General features: G+C 36.6%; 2 protein-coding genes across 2 annotated transcripts; both read left to right on the top strand.

Annotated features, from left to right (window-relative positions):
- Nucleotides 1-2,874: 2,874 nt before the first annotated feature.
- On the top strand, nucleotides 2,875-4,353 carry LOC140889176 (uncharacterized). The gene has a single exon (XM_073296884.1). The coding sequence runs from the start codon at nucleotides 2,875-2,877 to the stop codon at nucleotides 4,351-4,353; it is 1,479 nt and encodes a 492-aa protein (XP_073152985.1).
- A 6,445-nt stretch (nucleotides 4,354-10,798) lies between these two features.
- On the top strand, nucleotides 10,799-13,989 carry LOC140893442 (uncharacterized). The gene is made up of 7 exons (XM_073302513.1): nucleotides 10,799-10,891; nucleotides 11,697-11,887; nucleotides 11,974-12,237; nucleotides 12,304-12,507; nucleotides 12,598-12,690; nucleotides 13,124-13,231; nucleotides 13,314-13,989. Exons 4-7 carry the CDS (start codon nucleotides 12,343-12,345, stop codon nucleotides 13,347-13,349), a joined length of 402 nt encoding a protein of 133 aa, XP_073158614.1. The 5' UTR covers nucleotides 10,799-10,891; nucleotides 11,697-11,887; nucleotides 11,974-12,237; nucleotides 12,304-12,342; the 3' UTR covers nucleotides 13,350-13,989.
- The last annotated feature ends 4,309 nt before the right edge of the window (nucleotides 13,990-18,298 follow it).

The following is an 18,298-nucleotide window of genomic DNA, read 5'->3' as shown; positions in this document are numbered from 1 at the left end:
TAACCTTCAGTTGTGGTTTACAAGAACCGTATCTAAGGGATCACGTCACAAGCGGTCTGTAACCGCGTCAGAAAGTCCCACGTTTTTTTAAAATATTATAACCACACGCTTTTTAAAAAAAATAAACAAAAAGAAAAGAAAAGTTGGAACACTTTGATTCTTTGAAGGGTCCACGCTGTCCGCTTTCATTCTTCAAATTTTTATTCCAATTCCTATATATCTACAAATTCCGATGCTGCTTCAATCGGCCACATCATAATTTTACAAAGTCGGCTATTGCTTCAATCGGCGGCCACCATATCTGCATATTTTGAGGTGATGTATCCGATTACATGTTTGTAAATCAATTCCATATTCCTGATGCATATTTAAAAAAAAAATTTGGGTGTTTATTTTTTAGGGAATATAGTTAAAATAGTCCTTTAAGTTTGTTCATTTTGTGTTTTGGTCCTGTAAGTATTTAATTTTGGATTTTGGTCCTATAAGTTAAGTTATATTTTGATTTTTAGTCCTTTCTTATAAAGTATTGACGTGTCGTCAGAAAATGCTGATATGAAAGCTAAAAATACTTACGCGACATTGAGAAAATGATGATCTGTCTGTTGTGACATCAACACTTGAATGCCATGTTTTCAAAACCGGATGGGATCGGCCGGTTCGATCGGGACCCGTCACTGTTCTGGTCCAAAACACTCTAAAAAACTATTTTAACGGTTGAACCGGTCAAGAACCCATGAAAAACCGAAAAACCGATTTTTTTATTTTTTTTTAAAAAAAATAGTTTTTTTTAAATTTTAAAACCTTAATTTAATATTTTATTACATATATACATTATTATTTGGAATTTGTATTTCGTTAAGAATATTATTTTATTAATATTAGATTTTTTAAATTAATTTATGTATTTTTTAAAATATATATATATATATATATTAATAACTAATATTTTAAATATATTTATATAGTTATTTAGTTTAGGTAAATATATATTTTTTTGTTTATATACATTTTTTATATTTTTATAATTTGAAATATATTATTCATTATATTATATTATATAAACGATTTTTCGGTCTGACCGTCTAGTTAAAACGGTTCAATCGGTTGAACAATTTTTTTAAGTTAGACCGGTTCGATCACCGGTACGATTATAAAAACATTACTTAAATAAAAAAAGACTAAAAATCAAGCATAACTTAACTTACAGAACTAAATCCCAAAATTGAATACTTACAAGACCAAATCCCAAAACTAACAAACTTACAGGACTATTTTGACTATTATCCCTATTTTTTAATATTGGATTGAAAAACACATGATGATGTATTTACTTTTTAAGGATGACAAAAGCCGGTTCAAACCAAGGTCAAATGAATTTTGGAACGGGGCGGGTTCAAGGTTTGGGTGGACCCGCCCCATATATATATATACCCAGTATATATACTATATACATTATATATATATATATATATTAAGCATGTATATCTTTTTATATATTATTTATAATATTTTTATAAGTTTGTTTTAAAAATTAAATATTAAATGGTTCGCGGGTCCAGACCCGGGTTGGATACATTGGGTTTTGAGGCAGGACGAGTCCCGATTCGAATTTTAATTTTTTCTTGGCGAGGCCGATGGTCCCCGGTTAAACCTGCCCCGAACCAACCCCATTGTCATTCTTTATCTATTTTTTTGTGAATTTGTGTTTCGGCTTATATGTTATTGAGTATATTAGAATATTTTATATAAATGTTAAAATATGTTGAAAACAAGTGTATTAATCGATCAATATAAGATGTTTGTTGAAATAAATATAATAATAAAATATAAATATATTGAAATTTTTATTTCTTTGTGATGACTTATATGTTGTACGGTAGTAAAAAAATGACATAATAATGATTTTATGATTGTGTGCTTGAGACATTAATATGGAACATACGTTGATTGCCATTGTATTTGGGAAATTCATTATGTATATGTAGATATTTCATTGTTCTTGCTTTGTGAAATTCATAAAATGTTGGTATGGGATCTTTGCAGACGATTGAACAAGATCGAGCAATGCTAAAGGCATGGATGGATTATCCTCGTGGCAGTCTTGAGTATCAGGTGGGAATTTGAAATTTTTTACGTTATGCATTTGCTGGCACGAGTCATGAAGTCAAGAAACTGTGTCCTTGTCGGAAATGCATTAACTCGTTCAATCATGATCGTGAGACAGTGTATGAACATCTTATGATAAACGGTATTTTACAAGATTATCGCATTTGGAATTTTCACGGAGAAAAATTGATCGTACAATCTCATGATAACATTAATGATGAACTTCAACCTTATTTTACGAGAATTTTAGAGACAACTAACCATGCACCCCTTGTCCAAGAAACGTCTGATGAATTATTTGAGATGCCTGAAGGATTATCTTCGATGAATGACAATTATGTTGGTTCATCAACAAGTCATATACCGATGGAGTCTAATGTGGAAAATTTTTATCGATTGATAGAAGAAGGGAAACAACCATTATCTGTCGGATGCACTAATTTTTCTAAACTCACATTTCTTGTTGAGTTGTTTCAGTTGAAAGTGAGTGAAAAATAGAGTGATAAGTCCTTTACCACATTGTTGGATTTTCTTTGACGAGTACTTCCAGCCGATGCACAAGTACCAAATTCATTTTATGAAGCGAAGAAAGGAATTTCTAATTTGGGACTTCATTATGAAAAAATACACTCTTGTCCAAATGATTGCATGATTTATTGGGGGGAAGATGAGAATGAGCAAACTTGCAGAGTATGTAACCTTTCAAGATGGAAAAATTTGCAGAAACAACCCAAGAAATCACGCAAAGGTGGAAAAAAATGTCTCATAATGAAAATTCCAGCCAAGGTTTCTTTGTACTTTCCGTTGAAACCGAGGTTACAACGATTATTCATGTCTCCTAAGAAATCTGAAAATATGCAATGGCATTCTAGAAAACGGGTTTCAGATGGAGTTCTAAGGCATCCGGCAGATTCGCAAGCATGGAAGGTGTTTGATGAAAGATTTCCTGCATTTGGGTCAGATGCTAGAAACGTACGCTTGAGACTCGTCGCCGATGGATTTAATCCATTTAAAAATCAAAGTACGTCACACAGTACATGGCCTATTGTCCTATTGCCTTACAATTTGCCACCGTGGGAATCTATGAAATCTTATTCGATTATTTTATCCACCTTAGTTCCAGGTCCTAAAACACCTGGAAATGATATTGATGTTTATTTACGTCCTTTATTATCTGAATTGAAGGATTTGTGGGAAAATGGGATTGCCACTTATGATTCTTACAACAAGGAAATGTTTCAACTGCGGGCTGCATTACTTTGGACAATTAGTGATTTTTCGGGTTTGGGATGTTTATCTGGATGGAATACGTATGCCAAGAATGCTTGTCCAACATGTGCTGATCAGACAGATGTTGTGTACTTGAAGCATGGGAAAAAATGGTCGTTTAGAGGACATCGTTGCTTTTTATCTCCAAACGCGGAGATCCGTACAATTGCAAGTTATGTCAAGCCAGAGCACCGTGAGTTAAATTTGACACCATTGTCAGGATATGATGTTGTACAAATGACCCAAAACAGGAATGTGGTGTTTGGTAAGAGTAAAGCATCAAAACCATCAGTGCGAGCAAAAACAGGGTCAATTGAACAAATGTGGAGGAAGCGAAGTATATTTTTCACTCTTCCTTACTGGGAATTTAACTTGATATGGCATAATTTGGATCCTATGCATATTGAAAAAAATGTTTGTGATAATATCCTTGGCACACTTTTAGATGATTCCTCGAAGAGCAAAGATAATGTTGCTGCACGTAGAGATTTGAAAATATTGGGTATTATGAAACAATTATGGCCACATACACGAGAAGATGGTAATGATTATTTGCCACATGCATGTTATTGTATGAGCAAAGCAGAAAAAAAAAATATTTTGTTCAGTGTTGAAAGATATTCGTGTTCTGATGATATGTCATCTGATATTTCAAAATGTATGGATGTCGGACGGTGTAGAATTATGGGTCTCAAAAGCCATGACTGTCATGTCATAATGGAACAGTTTCTTTCAATAGCTCTTCGTCGTGTATTATCAAAGAAAGTAACTGCCCCACTAATTATTTTGTGTGAATATTTTAGAGCAGTTTGTGCCAAGTCTTTGCGAGAAGATGAATTACAAAAGGCTGAAGAAAGGGTTGTATTGGCTTTATGTCAGTTAGAAAGAATTTTTCCGCCATCATTTTTCACAGTAATGTTGCATTTGGTGATACATTTAGCATATGAAGCAAGAGTAGCTGAACCTGTAAATTATTGATGGATGTATCCAATAGAAAGGTATCTTGGAAAACTTAAAGATTTTGATGATGTCGAAATTTTACCTCGGTTTTGGTCTGGTAGAATGGATCCTCCAACTCCTTTATAAAGAAGGTCGGGTACCAATGAACTCTGCACAAGCAACACCTAGGTCAAGGGGCGCCGAAGGTGTTTTCGACGTGACCTCTTCGATGCCTAAGTAAGTGTCTTGAAGGCAGAGGGCATGATTAATGCAAAAACTGAGAGATATGAGTGCGTGAATGTAAAAGTGAGAGTGAATGTGTGATGAATGATGAATAGAGAGTAATGAATTAACAGAACCATAACAATACATGTATTTATAGGGGAAAAATAGTAAGTTACCTAGTCGAATTATAACATGTCCTGGACTAGGACTCTTCATCCATTGGTCCCTTTGTAAGCTTATCTCTATCTCGTGAATATTTGAAAAGATCTAGGCTTATCTCATATATATCAGAGTCCTACTTGAACTAAAAAAGAATACTTGAGGCCCATTAGAAACAAACAAATTCGGCCCATAATGACCAGCCTTGATCAAAGTCCAACATAGCCCAAACTGGGCTGAAACTTGACATGTTGGGCCATATCGGGTAGACCCATTATAAACGGGCTCGGGTTGAAATATTTTCTCGGGGTAACAATGGTATCTCTCTAACTGGTCTAAAAGAATAATGAGTTTAGACCAAGAATGTAGACCAGACCCCGAACTACCTGTGCCTCCTTTGGACGACCCAGATTTGAATCCGCGTGATGTGTTTTCAACGAACAGTCTAGATGAAGGTCTGATTAGAACCGAGCTCGAATAAGGAGCAATAGACGACAACCTGATGAAACCGAGCTCAAATAAAGATCTGTAGATAACAATTGATGTTGCCGAGTGGATCGGGCTTTTAAGATAACCACGAGTTGCGTGGGATTACATGATGCCGAGCTTGGTCGGGCTTTGGAGAATACCACTGAAGTGGATTTATGATGCCACTTATGTGGATTTTTTGATGCCACTGATGTGGACTTTTGATGCCACTGATGTGGGCCACTGAAGTGGACTTTGAGTGTCAGACCTGCCTGGGCTTTGTATACCATTGATGTGGGCCACTGAAGAGGACTTTGAGTGCAAGACCTGCATGGGCTTTGTATACCACTGAAGTGGGCCACTGAAGTGGGCTTTGAGTGCCAGACCTGCCTGAGCTTTGTATACCACTTATGTGGTCCACTGACGTGTACTTTGAGTGCCAGACCTGCCTGGGCTTTGTATACCACTGATGTGGGCCACTGACGTGGGCTTTGAGTGCCAGACCTATCTGGACTTTGTATACCACTGATGTGGGCCACTGAAGTGGGCTTTGAGTGTCAGACCTGTCTGAGATTTGTATATCACTGATGTGGGCCACTGAAGTGGGCTTTGAGTGCCAGACCTGCCTGGGCTTTATATACCACTGAAGTGGGCTTTGAGTGCCAGACCTGCCTGGGCCTTGTATACCACTGATGTGGGCTTTGAGTGCCAGACCTGCCTGGGTTTTGTATACCACTGATGTGGGCTTTTGATGCCACTGATATGAGCTTTTGAGACCACTGATGTGGATTTTTGATACCACTGATGTGGATTTTTGATGCCACTGATGTGGGCTTTTGATGCCACTGATGTGGGCTTTTGAGACCACTGATGTGGGCTTTTGATGCCACTGGTGTGGGCTTTTGATGCCGGACCTGCCCGAACTTTATAAAGTGTTGAACCATAAATTGGGCCTTATTTCTAGATTGCATGCCCGATATGATATAATTGGGTCTTACTGCGAGATTGCATGCCCGATGTGATATAATTGGCCCTTACATCGAGATTGCATGCCCGATATGATATAATTGAACCTTACAGCGAGATTGCATGCCCGATGTGATATAATTGGGCCTTACAACGAGATTACATGCCCAATGTGATATAATTGGGCCTTACAGCGAGATTGCATGTCCGATGTCTTTATTCCTCGAGTGGTCGAGTAGACTTGACTAGGTTGTCATATTGTGTCAAGCTAAGGTGCTTGATAATAAAAGTGCCATGAATTGAGTCCAAACGCGGCGCATCGAGTGGATCGAAGGACACTGTATTAAAGGAAAAAAAACGAGACCAAAGAGACCGGAAATAATAATATTCCATATTTGAAATAAATGATGCAAATATAAGAAATTTATTATAGAGGCTCCGTATGATAAAATCTTGATTGCATAGAACTTGGCATAATAAGTGGGAAAAATTGCAAATTTAGTCCTGTATGTTTGTCACTTTGCGATTTTGGTCCTCTATGTTTTCACATTTCAGTTTTAGTAATGCATGTTCTGATTTTTGGTAATTTCGGTCCTTTTTATTCGAAAATTTTTACGTGGCACTGTACACGTCAACTCCACGTCAGCACTGAATTGGTGCCACGTCAGCGCCACATCGGAAAAAGGACTAAAATTGCCAAAAATATAAAGATAGCGGACTAAAACTAAAATCTGAAAATATAAAAGACTAAAATCGCAAAATGACAAACATATAGGACCAAAAAAACAATTTTCCCTAATAAGTGTCATAAAAAAGCTCAATCTTGACAAACTCGTTACGTAAAATAAAAAGATCCGCAAAACTATGATTTATTAATAAAGTGAATATTTAGTCCTTCTCAAGAAATGAAGTGTCTGCCTTTGTTAAATTATTAAAAGGCTTGAGTTGGCTTGGGCGGCCCATCATGCACCGGCCGAGACACTCATCTATATCCTAATAAATTATTTATTGCATAGACATTTTTAATTCAAATCAGTAGAGGCACGAGAATGGAGATTCAAAGATCCCTTACTATTATATCAAAATTATTGAGACCCAGATGGAAATCTAGTCATATGTGTAGCTAATCAATGTTTGGAATATTTTCATGCATAATGGATGCAAAATCCGAGTCTCATGGGAGGATTAGCGAATAATTCAGTTTCTACGAATATAAAATAGCAGAGTGAGATACCTTGGACAATCGGTCAATTCCATATTCATGGAAATAGTGTTGCTTCCTCTCTCGACCATAGTCCACACTCTAATGGAGTCTAATAATATTTAAAATAATTTGGAGATAGAAAAGAAAAAACTTATCTTGCCCAGAAGGAAGATGCCGTTGACTTTGGGTTGAAAAATCTCCATACTTGTCTCCTCCGAGTGCTTTCATCGACCAGTTACTGAGAGTCAAATTCCATGTTTTAATTTTTTTTTTATCATGACTCTTCAGCTCTCGAGATGTCAACTAGTATGCCACTTTGATCACTTGGTTTGATTCCATCGGATAAGTCGGCTCCCTGCTCAGGAAATAACCAAACATGTGGTGTGCATATGAAATATTCTCTGGACTTCATCAAATATAACCCTACTAGCCGATTCGAAGAAGGAACCAGAGCTGCAGGTTAGTAAACTTGTGGAGGCGAGCTCACATGCAAAGGGATTCGCATCTGGTGCTGCAAATGCGAACTGACATACCAAAAACATGAATCAGAGAGCTAGCTATGTCAAACCCCAAGGTTTCGTCTTAACCTTTGATATCAAGAGAGAGTCAGTCCTTAACCGAAGAACAATTGTATGAAACTGCCTTGACCGAAAGGTTGAAACAAAATTTAAACAGCTGAAGAGACTCGAGCAATCCAAACAGAGAGAAGCATACAACTTAGGAGAAGTATCGGAGATTCCGATATAAAACATGGGTCTAGCCAAACTTGAGAGAAATAGACGTGGAAATATCGAATCACATGAGCTTTGAGATCGAGCGTTGATAATCCATGTTAATTGGTGATAAAATAAGATACTCCCTGAGAAAATCGAGTAAGACCCATAGCGACGTGAAATCACATTACCCTAAGATCGTGATTTTTTTTCTTTTCCTCAACCAGGTAGATCCATGGGATTATATTTCGTTCCCACAGACCGCGCTAATTAATGATGTCAAAATTTTACCTCGGGTTCGGTGTGGTAGAATGGAACATCCAACTCCTTTATAAAGCAGGTCGGGTCGGGTACCAATGAACTCTGCACAAGCTAGCAACAGCTAGGTCAAGGGCGCCGAAGGTGTTTTCGATGTGACCCCTCCGATCTTCGGCGCCCCCCTCCGATGCCTAAGTCAGTGTCTTGAAGGCAGAGAGTATGATTAATGCGAAAACTGAGAGATATGAGTGCGTGAATGTAAAAATGAGAGTGAATGTGTGATTAATGATGAATAGTGAGTAATGAATGAACACGACCATAACAATACATGTATTTATAGGGAAAAAATAGTAAGTTACCTAGTCGAATTATAACATGTCCTGGACTAGGATTCTTCATCCACTGGTCCCTTTGTAAGCTTATCTCTATCTCGTGAATATTTGAAAAGATCCAGGCTTATCTCATATATATCAGAGTCCTATTTGAACTAGAAAAGAATACTTGAGGCCCATTAAAAACAAACAAAGTTGGAGCATAATGACCAGCCTTAATCAAAGTCCAACATAGCCCAAACTGGACTGAAACTTGACATGTTGGGCCATATCGGGTAGACCCATTATAAACGGGCTCGAGTTGAAATATTTTCTCGGGATAACAGATTTTGTTAGGAACAGAGCAAGACCAGAGGCCAACATCGCAGAAGCATATTTAGTAGATGAATGTGTTGTGTTGTGTTCTCATTATTTAGAGAGCACAAACTCATTTTGCGATAAAGGTACGAGACACCAAGAGACACCAGATTTTGAGTTTTCTTTGCTACCATTGTTTCCAAAAATTGGACGACCTACGAAAAGGCGTCAAGTAGTTACACTGGACAACAAAGCTCTAAATCAAGCTCATAGATATATCATTTGGAATTGTATAGCTCTACAACCATATCGTGCGTAAGTATTTACTTTATAAATGTAAATTCTTTTTTATTGTTTTGCCAATAATAATCGTTTTTTTTACTATTAGTGCTATGATTTTACAGAGAATTCAGAGATGAATTGAAGAGAAAGTATAGGTATGGTCATCGTCCAACTACTTCTCAATTGGACGATATGGTTCGAATGCAATTTTCAGAATGGTTTGCTAAACGAGTAAGTAATATACTGTAGGTTGATTGATTGTTAGGAAAATGAAAGTGATTTTTTTCCTCCATTTATTAGTATCTTATCATAACTATATGCATGTGTACAATACAGGTTGATCGAACAGATGAACGAATTGATGACTTGAGCATAAGGGCGCTTGCACGTGGTCCAAATCCCGTAGCATTTAGTTATCATGGGTTTAATGTGAATGATTTTGCATTTCACACGGTGGAATCTGAAATAAACAAAAAAATGCAAAACAGTGGGATTATGGTACATCCAATGCATGAGAATGATGATACTGAGTCAACCTATTACGTTCGATTAACTGATGTTATCTCGCTTGATTATGGTGGTCATGGACGAGTAGTTCTGTTTCGGTGTGATTGGGTTAATATTGCTACTGGAGTGAAAACTGATCTATTAGGATTCACGACAGTGAATTTTTCACTTTTGATACATACTGGAGAACATGAGGAGCATGAACCTTTTATTTTGGCTTCACAAGCTCAAATGGTTTATTATGTTCGTGACCCTAAAGAAGAAGATTGGTGTTGTGTTATTCGTCATACACCAAGAGACACATACAACATGGGGAATGAAGATGACATTGAGATCATGCAATTCAGTCACATCAACATTTCTAACATAGGAACACTGTTGGATGATGATAATACAATAGACCTTGAGTTAATTAGAAATGATATGGAATGGTCAATAGTTGATTGCATGCCTATTGTGAACCATGAAACTGTCGATGAAAACTTTGGTTGATCTTGTTGGTTTTTTCCTTTATAGAAATTTTTTTAAGATCTCATATCATAAATTTATTGTGATATGTGAAATATTATGATTCAAAGTTTCATTAATTTTAGATGAAAATAAAGATAGAATTTCATTTTATATATTATTAATATAAATAATAATGAAACTTATAGTAAAAAAAAATAACATTTCATACACAGGTCAGATTGAAATCAATTCGTATCAAAGTTTTTATTTTTTAAATTAATATATTTAACTTGCAATTCGATGCATCAACACCTAATTTTATTATACCTCATTAATTCTCCAAATCTCATTTTATTTATTTATTTTCTTATAAATAAATATAAATATTGTTTATTCAAAAACTAACATACATATACGAAAAATTATATCTATATATATAATTTGACTTTGGAATAATAAAGAAGTTGTTTGTATAATTTCACGATTAGAAGAATTAATGAAGTAAAATATTAAAGATACTTTGAATTATTAAAAATAAACCACTGAAAGGAAAATAAAATATCTAATACTTAATTTCGAACGAGTCCTTGTTATTTTTTTTTCACTTCCCGCTTTAACATTCCCGCCGCTAAAATCACGGTACATCAATGTCGATTCTTCCCCCATTTCTTCTGCAACTATCACATTCACTCTACACCAAGTGGCGGTTTTTGGAGGTGATTTCTCTGCCTACATTTTCTCTTAGATTTTTGGTGAATTTGATCTTACATTGTCGAAAGATTTTGAGCACGATTCTGCGAATCCGATGTTTAATATCGTTTTTAGTATCTAAAATTTATCATATGTGTTGTTTTTTTGGCTTGCTTTGTAAAATTTTTAATTATTTAGTTTGGTTTGTTGTATTTGCCTGAATTCGTGTTTGTTCCTGGTTTATTTATAAAATTTTCAACCTGGATGACCGGAAATTGAGCTGACCCATCTCTGTGTTCTCACGTCCATAGTAGGATCTTTTATAGAGTGAGTATGGAATTAAATGTTCGAACTTTGATGATTATTGTATTCCGCAATTCGAGCTTGTCTAATTTATTCCACCATGAAATCTCAACATAATAGATTGGGGGAAAAGAGAATTCAGAGTACGGAAATAGAATAGAATTAGGGATTTTGCTTATTTCTCTTTTTCTACATTAAATCTTTTAATCTTGTTATTAAGTATATAAACAGTTATTAACTTACTTCTCTTTTTCTACATTAATTATTTTAATCATGTATTTAGAAAAATATGGAGAATTATATAGTTTATCTCAATCGGGTATAAATTATTGTATAAGATTTTAACTTCTTCCGGGGAAGGAGGTTTTTTGAGTAACTATAATATCCGAAGTATCAATGTGGTGTAATTGGATTCTTATTTATCTTTATAGTTGGTGATTTATTTATTTATTGTTAATTCAATATTAGATTTTGCTATGTATTTTTGCCATCAACTTCTGGACTATCGTAATTTCGTGTTATTTTCAGGTAAATATTAAAAATGGTGAACAAAAGAATACAAAAGCTGATTCAAAATATCAGAAAACGTTCTAGGGGACAAGAATCAAGTAATAGACGTCAAGATGGAGATGAATCACAAGACACAACATCACATCCAACGTCGGAAACACAACATGATGCATTGGAATCAGAACAAGATGATGACTACATCGAGGAAGGTTGAAATATTGTTTCAGTATATGCATGCATGATTTAAAATTTAAAGAACTATTTAAAAATCATGTTTTGAATATATTTTCAGCAGATGAGGAGGTGATATCTTCGCCTCCAAGGGAACAAAATAGACGTGGGAGGACTGACTGTAATGAAGGATGTTCATGCGTTACGTCCCGGTGATATGCTATTTGTAACATTTAATGATAGGGGTCAGCCATATGGAGATTTACAGCCACTTTTGGCAAATTATGTGGGTACCATAGCTCGAAATGGAGCTTTGCTGCCCCTTAGTTTTTTAGACTGGAGGCAAATGCCAAAGAATCGATTGGAGGACGCATGAAAACTTGTTATTGTAAGTTGAGAAGTTCTTATTTTCATGCATTAATTTAATATAATAACAAATTAATTTTATTTTTAGGCACGATTCTGTATCTCTGAGAAGCACAAAGGTTTTGTGATGCAAAAGATGGGAGTTGCGTGGAGGCGATGGAGGACCCAAGTTAAATCTACTTCTTATGACTCAAATACTCCATTAGAAGAACTCGTGTCCATTCGCCCTGTTCCTCATGGGCTGTCTTCAGAAGTTTGGAAAAGATTATGCCAGCACTGGAAGGTTAGTGAGGTAATCATGAATATTTTTTTATATGTGGTGATTGATAGCTTAAGTATAATGTAATTTGTCACATATTAATTAGAACGTAATTTGTTGCAGAGAAGTTCAAAAATAAATCGAGAAAATGCAAAGATGAAAAAGGGAACTCATGCACAGGGACGAACGAGTATTCCATCATTGGAAGATAAATTTGTAAGCATCAAACTATGACTTTTCTTTACCATTAGTCATGTTACCTATATATTGCTTAAACTCTAAATGCTGTAAATATTTGACGCATTATGTTTCTACATTGTTTTAAATATTTACACCAATGCATATATAGAATGTAGTTAGTTTTAAAAACCACCGACTTTATTTCCTAGTATCATCTTGATGTTCATTGTTATACCATCATTTTCTCTCTTATATTCAATTGACAAGGTACTAATAGATCCAGCCATTACTATCATATCCAATTAACAGTAGCTGGTGTTAGCTGTTAGTTTGAGTTTTCTTGATTTATTTGTTTTGTAGTTTGAGAATGTGTGATTAATGATATGTGTTATCTTGTTTCTTGATTTATTTGTTTTTTAGTTTGAGAATGTGTGATTAATGATATATGTTGTGTTTGTTATTATATTAGTTTAAAGAAAATGGTAGGAAGCCGACTCGCATTGAAATATTACAATTGAGTTGGAGAAGTAAAAAAAAAAGTGGCGTTCCGGTTGATATTGAAGTTGTACGTTATGAGGTAATGAACTTGTTCCAATCTTTTAAAAACAGTTTCTGAATAATCTTTTTTTTTTCATTTAATTAGCAATTTTGTTTCCTAGAATTTGCTGGATGAGGCTGTGCAACGTCGCCTATAGGACATGCCCGAGGGAACACAACCTATAGAAGTGCATGCAGATGCATTTCGGTTATATTTTTCATAGTTGATTTTATTTTTGTTAAAGCTATTACAAAATGTGTTGGATAAATTATAAGTTGTATACAGTGATGTATTCGGACCCGAACACTCTGGTCGAGTTAGATGTCTTGGAGCAGGTGCAACACCTAGCCAAGTCTTCCCTGATCAATGTAAACGTAGCTCATTCTATAGCCAGAGATGTCACTCCACTACAGATACGACATAAAACTTGAGGGCAATGGAAGAAAAATTGAAAGCAGATATGGAGGTGCGAGAATTACAGTGGCGTGCAGAAATGGAGGAGCAGAAAGCACAACTTCAGAGAGAGATGGAGCAGATGAGACGAACGCAAGAACAGTTCCAAAATTTTACACGGGTTATGCAAAATATGATACATGGAACTCCTGCTGGATCTCGTGGACCTGAAATGATGACAGAACAGGTATTTACAAGTTGCAATATGTATTTCACATTTTGGAGCGGCCGACAACCGCTTCCATTACCATCCTTTTAGAGCGGTTGCAACCGCTTCAAAGAATAGTTTTTAGGAGCGGTTTGTTTGTGTTTTACCACCGATCTTTAGTCCGTTTCAGAAGATCCTAGGAGCAGTTGTATTTGAACTGGTTTGTTAAACACTTCAAAAAAAGTAGAAGCGGTTAAGGACTGATTCAAAAGGTCTTTAAAAATGATTCTAAAACATCAATTTTTTTGTAGTGAGGCTCAGATAAGTACCTCTCATCTCCAAACCACTATCCTCGTCTACAAACACTACACATTCCTTCTCACCTACATCGGAGAAAACTAGTGAACCTAGAGGACCAACAAGTTGTTATGTATATATAAATACATACATAATAAAACCACATGCACTTCTAATATTTTAAAAACTTTCATCACATAGAATAAAATTTTCCTTCATTCACATTTCACACATCACATACACAGTCAAGCACTTAACGCATACACCAGTGCACAAAAATTCAGTCCTATAAATACTCAAAATTCAACATTCAATTCTTTAAAAACTTTAATGAAATATGGCTCAGAATCTTCCTCCAAACATCAATTAAGTCGTTTGTCCAAACATTTCCTTGGATCCAAGTTTGGCAAAGTAGCAAAAGGCCAACGCCCAATGCCTGTATGGTGGCAGAGCAGCACCGACCCGAAGGCCAACACCCAAATCCCGTACGGTGTGGCAGAGCAGACCCGAATTAGACAATGTCCAAAGCCCGTATGGTGGCAGAGCAACACCGACCCAAAGTCCAACGCCCAAAGCTCGTATGATGGCAGAGAAACACCGATCAGAAGGTCAATGTTTTTTAGCTAACTAAAAGTCCAGACCACACCTTAATTCAATCCCAATCCATCTATTGCGTAATTTTTTGCTAGCAAGTGCACGATGTCAAGTTTTAATATTTAGTGAGTAGATTATCGTTCCCACAAAGAGTATGTATTGAAAATTATATTAATGCTTGTAATTAAAATAACTAGACTTTATTTAGAAAATTAAATAAGAGATTTTTGTTTCTCAAACTTAAATAATTAATCAAGAAAACTAATAAGCAATTAACACACTTGAGAGAAAATATCTAAAAGTTTTGATTTCACTTAGTTTTGACAACAACTACTTTTAATTAATTTATATTCATAAATTCCACTTGTTTAATAGCCAAGAACACTTAATTGTTTTTATTCCTCTTTTCCAAGCAACAAATAGAATTTATCAATTAAGTTTTGATTCCAATATTCCTATTAAAAATTTAGGCTTAATGATATGTGAAAAATGATGTTCGTATTCAAGCTTTGTTAACGTTATATGCCTCCCGAACTATATAAATATTAACAATGTATTTTCCAATAATTCGATCCTATTCAAAATCCTCTCTTTCGAGTGCCGAATTTCAAATAAATATAACTCTTCAATTTATGGCCAGTAAATTGAAAAACAATCAAAACAAAAAAAAACAATCAAACTCAAAAAGGAATTCAATCAAATAAAATTAAAAAGTTGTATGTAGAAGTTGTCTTAACTAAGCTACATCAACCTCTAGAATTAAGAATTTAGTTCATGACTAGTGCAATACAAAAACTAAGCATGTTTTGAAAACTAGACATCAATTTCAGAATTTAAGAAGAAAAGGGAAAGAAAACAAAACCGAAGTAGCGTGCGCGTCCTTCGTCTTCGTAGTCGATCCTCGCTTCTGAGCTCTTCTTCAATGTGCGGCCTGATTCTCTCTCGTGATTCTCTCTTGGTTGTGTGTGTGTGTGATTTTTCCCTTTCTGATGTGCGGCCTGATTCTCCTGATTTGTGCGGTTGTGTGTTTGATTTTATATATGGTAGAGTCCTTCTCGAAGCCCGACGAACGAAGCTCATCAATGGAGTCTTTTAAATTTCCGAAATTTTGTGTTGTTTCTGATCTCGCGCAGCAAATCCTCCATCTAGCGATGTAGCTCTTCTTTTACGTACCCTTAGAGCTACAGCTCTTCCACCTTAGCGCTGAAGCATTTCACTCTTGAACCTCAAGCACTATTGCTCGTCTTCTTAAGCGCTGCTGCGTTGGTCCTGCTTGCTTCTAGCGCTTCAGCGCCTCCATTGTTGGGTGACCGATTAATTTCGATTATGAATAAATCTAGCAAGTGGACCAGGTCAAGTAATAGTAAAGGGACGACGAGTACAAGTATCGATCTCACAGAAACTGTAGTTAATTATCAAGATTCAATTATTTTACTTAATCTAAACAAAATAATAAAAAAGATTTTGATTTGTTCAATTAAACTGACAATAAATAAATTGAAAACAAACACAGCTAATGTAGTAACCCGTATCCAGAATTAATGATTAATGAGTAATTAATCGTGTGATCATGTTTAGATTTATTAATACATGATTAAGGAAGTTTATGTTGGATTAACGGACTTCAGAAATTGATTCAGAATGATCGAAAATGGCCCGAAGGATGACCAAAAACGGAAGAAACGTTCATGAACGGAAGCAACGTTCTGGCAGTGATGTCATCCGTGACGTCAAAAATATTACGTCATTGTTTACGCACTTGATGGGACATCGGAAGCAACGATGGGGATCGGAAGCAACGTTCGTCAGGCATAACGGACGCAACGTTGAGAAATGGACGTTCCGTTCCGTGTCTATAAATAGAGGGTCTGAGAATTCATTTCTTGCACCTCTTTCCTCTCTTCTCTCTCGATTTCTTAGCCTTCTAACTCAGATGTAGGGAGATCTAGGCATCCTATGGGGAATCCGGAAGTGGCATAGCGATCCAGGCGTCGTAGCGGAGCTGTGGGCTAGTTTCGAGGCAATTGTCATCAGTGGGCTGACGACGGACGCATGTATAGTTATGGTATCCGTAAATTATTTAGGAGTATGCAATAGCTTAGTTAAAACTTTTAGAGCTTAATTAATGATGCATGAGTATTTGCATTGTAGAGATGATGATAGGCTTGGAACCTAGAGTAGGACTGCTAGGACTGCCTGTAGAAATGTACGTAAGTATTGACTGAGATAGCCATCGGGTTTTGCATGCTTATATGTTGCATTTGTGTGTCATATTATTATGCAACATGTGCATATCATATTGTGCCTGTCCATCTTTTGAGATGAGCCATATAGGGCCGCTCAGCCCTGTTCGGACGGTTGATGTCGAGCGCCCCGCGACCGACGAGTTAGCCGGCACTGGCATCTGTAAGACATGGTCTACGTCCGTTAGGAATGAGCAGTGTACACAGGGTTTGCTCCCCGGGTTGTACCCCTCATGTCCTAGGCGCCATTACTGAGCAGTTGTATACAGTTATCCCAGATATGGATACCCTGTCATTTGCATGCATCATATTTGTATGTTTTACCCGTGCTTTCGTATTGAGCTTAGAGCTCTCGTCCAGTCTTTTTTGTGTATCTGGACACCCCATTCGACGGGGGCAGGTGTAGGTGCAGGATTGAGCACCAGGAGTTTGGAGTAGCCAGAGATCAGTGAAGACAGCAGGGTTAGCTGTAGGTTTTGCCCTTTAGGCTTATTTATTCGATTGGGTTGTATAAATCGAATTTGTTTAACCGGTTGTATTCTGCCGGTCTGCCTTTATTTAAGCCTTCCGCACCGATTTATTTAATGCATGCTTAATTATGCTCTTAACTCTGATTAGGTAGTGGATCCGGGTAGGGTCGCTACACTTATTGGTATCAGAGCGCATGCATGCAAGAGACTTGAAATATAGTATTAAGACTTTGGGTTATCCTTATAGGATTGATGAGACCTTAGAAGAGGTGATGAAGCACCGATTAGGTTGCCCGAAGACAATAATCATCGGCAGGAATTCTTAAGATTTGACTTATGGGATTCCAGCAAGTGCGGACAGGAGCGAGGAATCGTGCCCTAGTTTTCAAGACTTCTACTCATATGGGTCCTAGCTTTGGATCGAGTACCGGATGCCAGAGGATTGGTTGGGACGCACTTGATGTTTGCATCTGTACAGTCCGTACCATGATGACACTACTCTGAAGATTCTCCAATCGTAGTTGGAGAGATTTTCAGATAGACCTTTATCAGGGAATGCCTCGAGTGTCTAAGGCATGAAAGGTTTCGAGCGTAAGGTCATTAAACTCATGCAGAACATAGTTTTGCCGGTATGCTTGCATCGATGCGTTCGGTAGGAAAACGGGAAACTTCATGTTCAAAAGCATGATTTGGTTACAAGAATAAAGCTGACGGTAGATCGTGAGCAGAAGAGGTCGACTGACATGCACTGACGCAGAGCATAGCTGGTTAGCTATCACGTGCCATTTCTCCGGAGTTCTTCGCGGGAGGACATGTAGAGAGACTTGGACGGGAGTATGCTCGCATTGATGCGTGTGTCGATTAGAAGCTTCATGCTCAAGGAACGAAGACTTGTACGATG

The sequence above is a fragment of the Henckelia pumila genome, chromosome 3 (genome assembly GCF_033568475.1).
Source record: "Henckelia pumila isolate YLH828 chromosome 3, ASM3356847v2, whole genome shotgun sequence".
Classification (NCBI taxonomy): Eukaryota; Viridiplantae; Streptophyta; class Magnoliopsida; order Lamiales; family Gesneriaceae; genus Henckelia; species Henckelia pumila.
The sequence above is the reverse complement of the archived record's forward strand: the minus strand, read 5'-3'. Positions and strand labels throughout refer to the sequence as shown.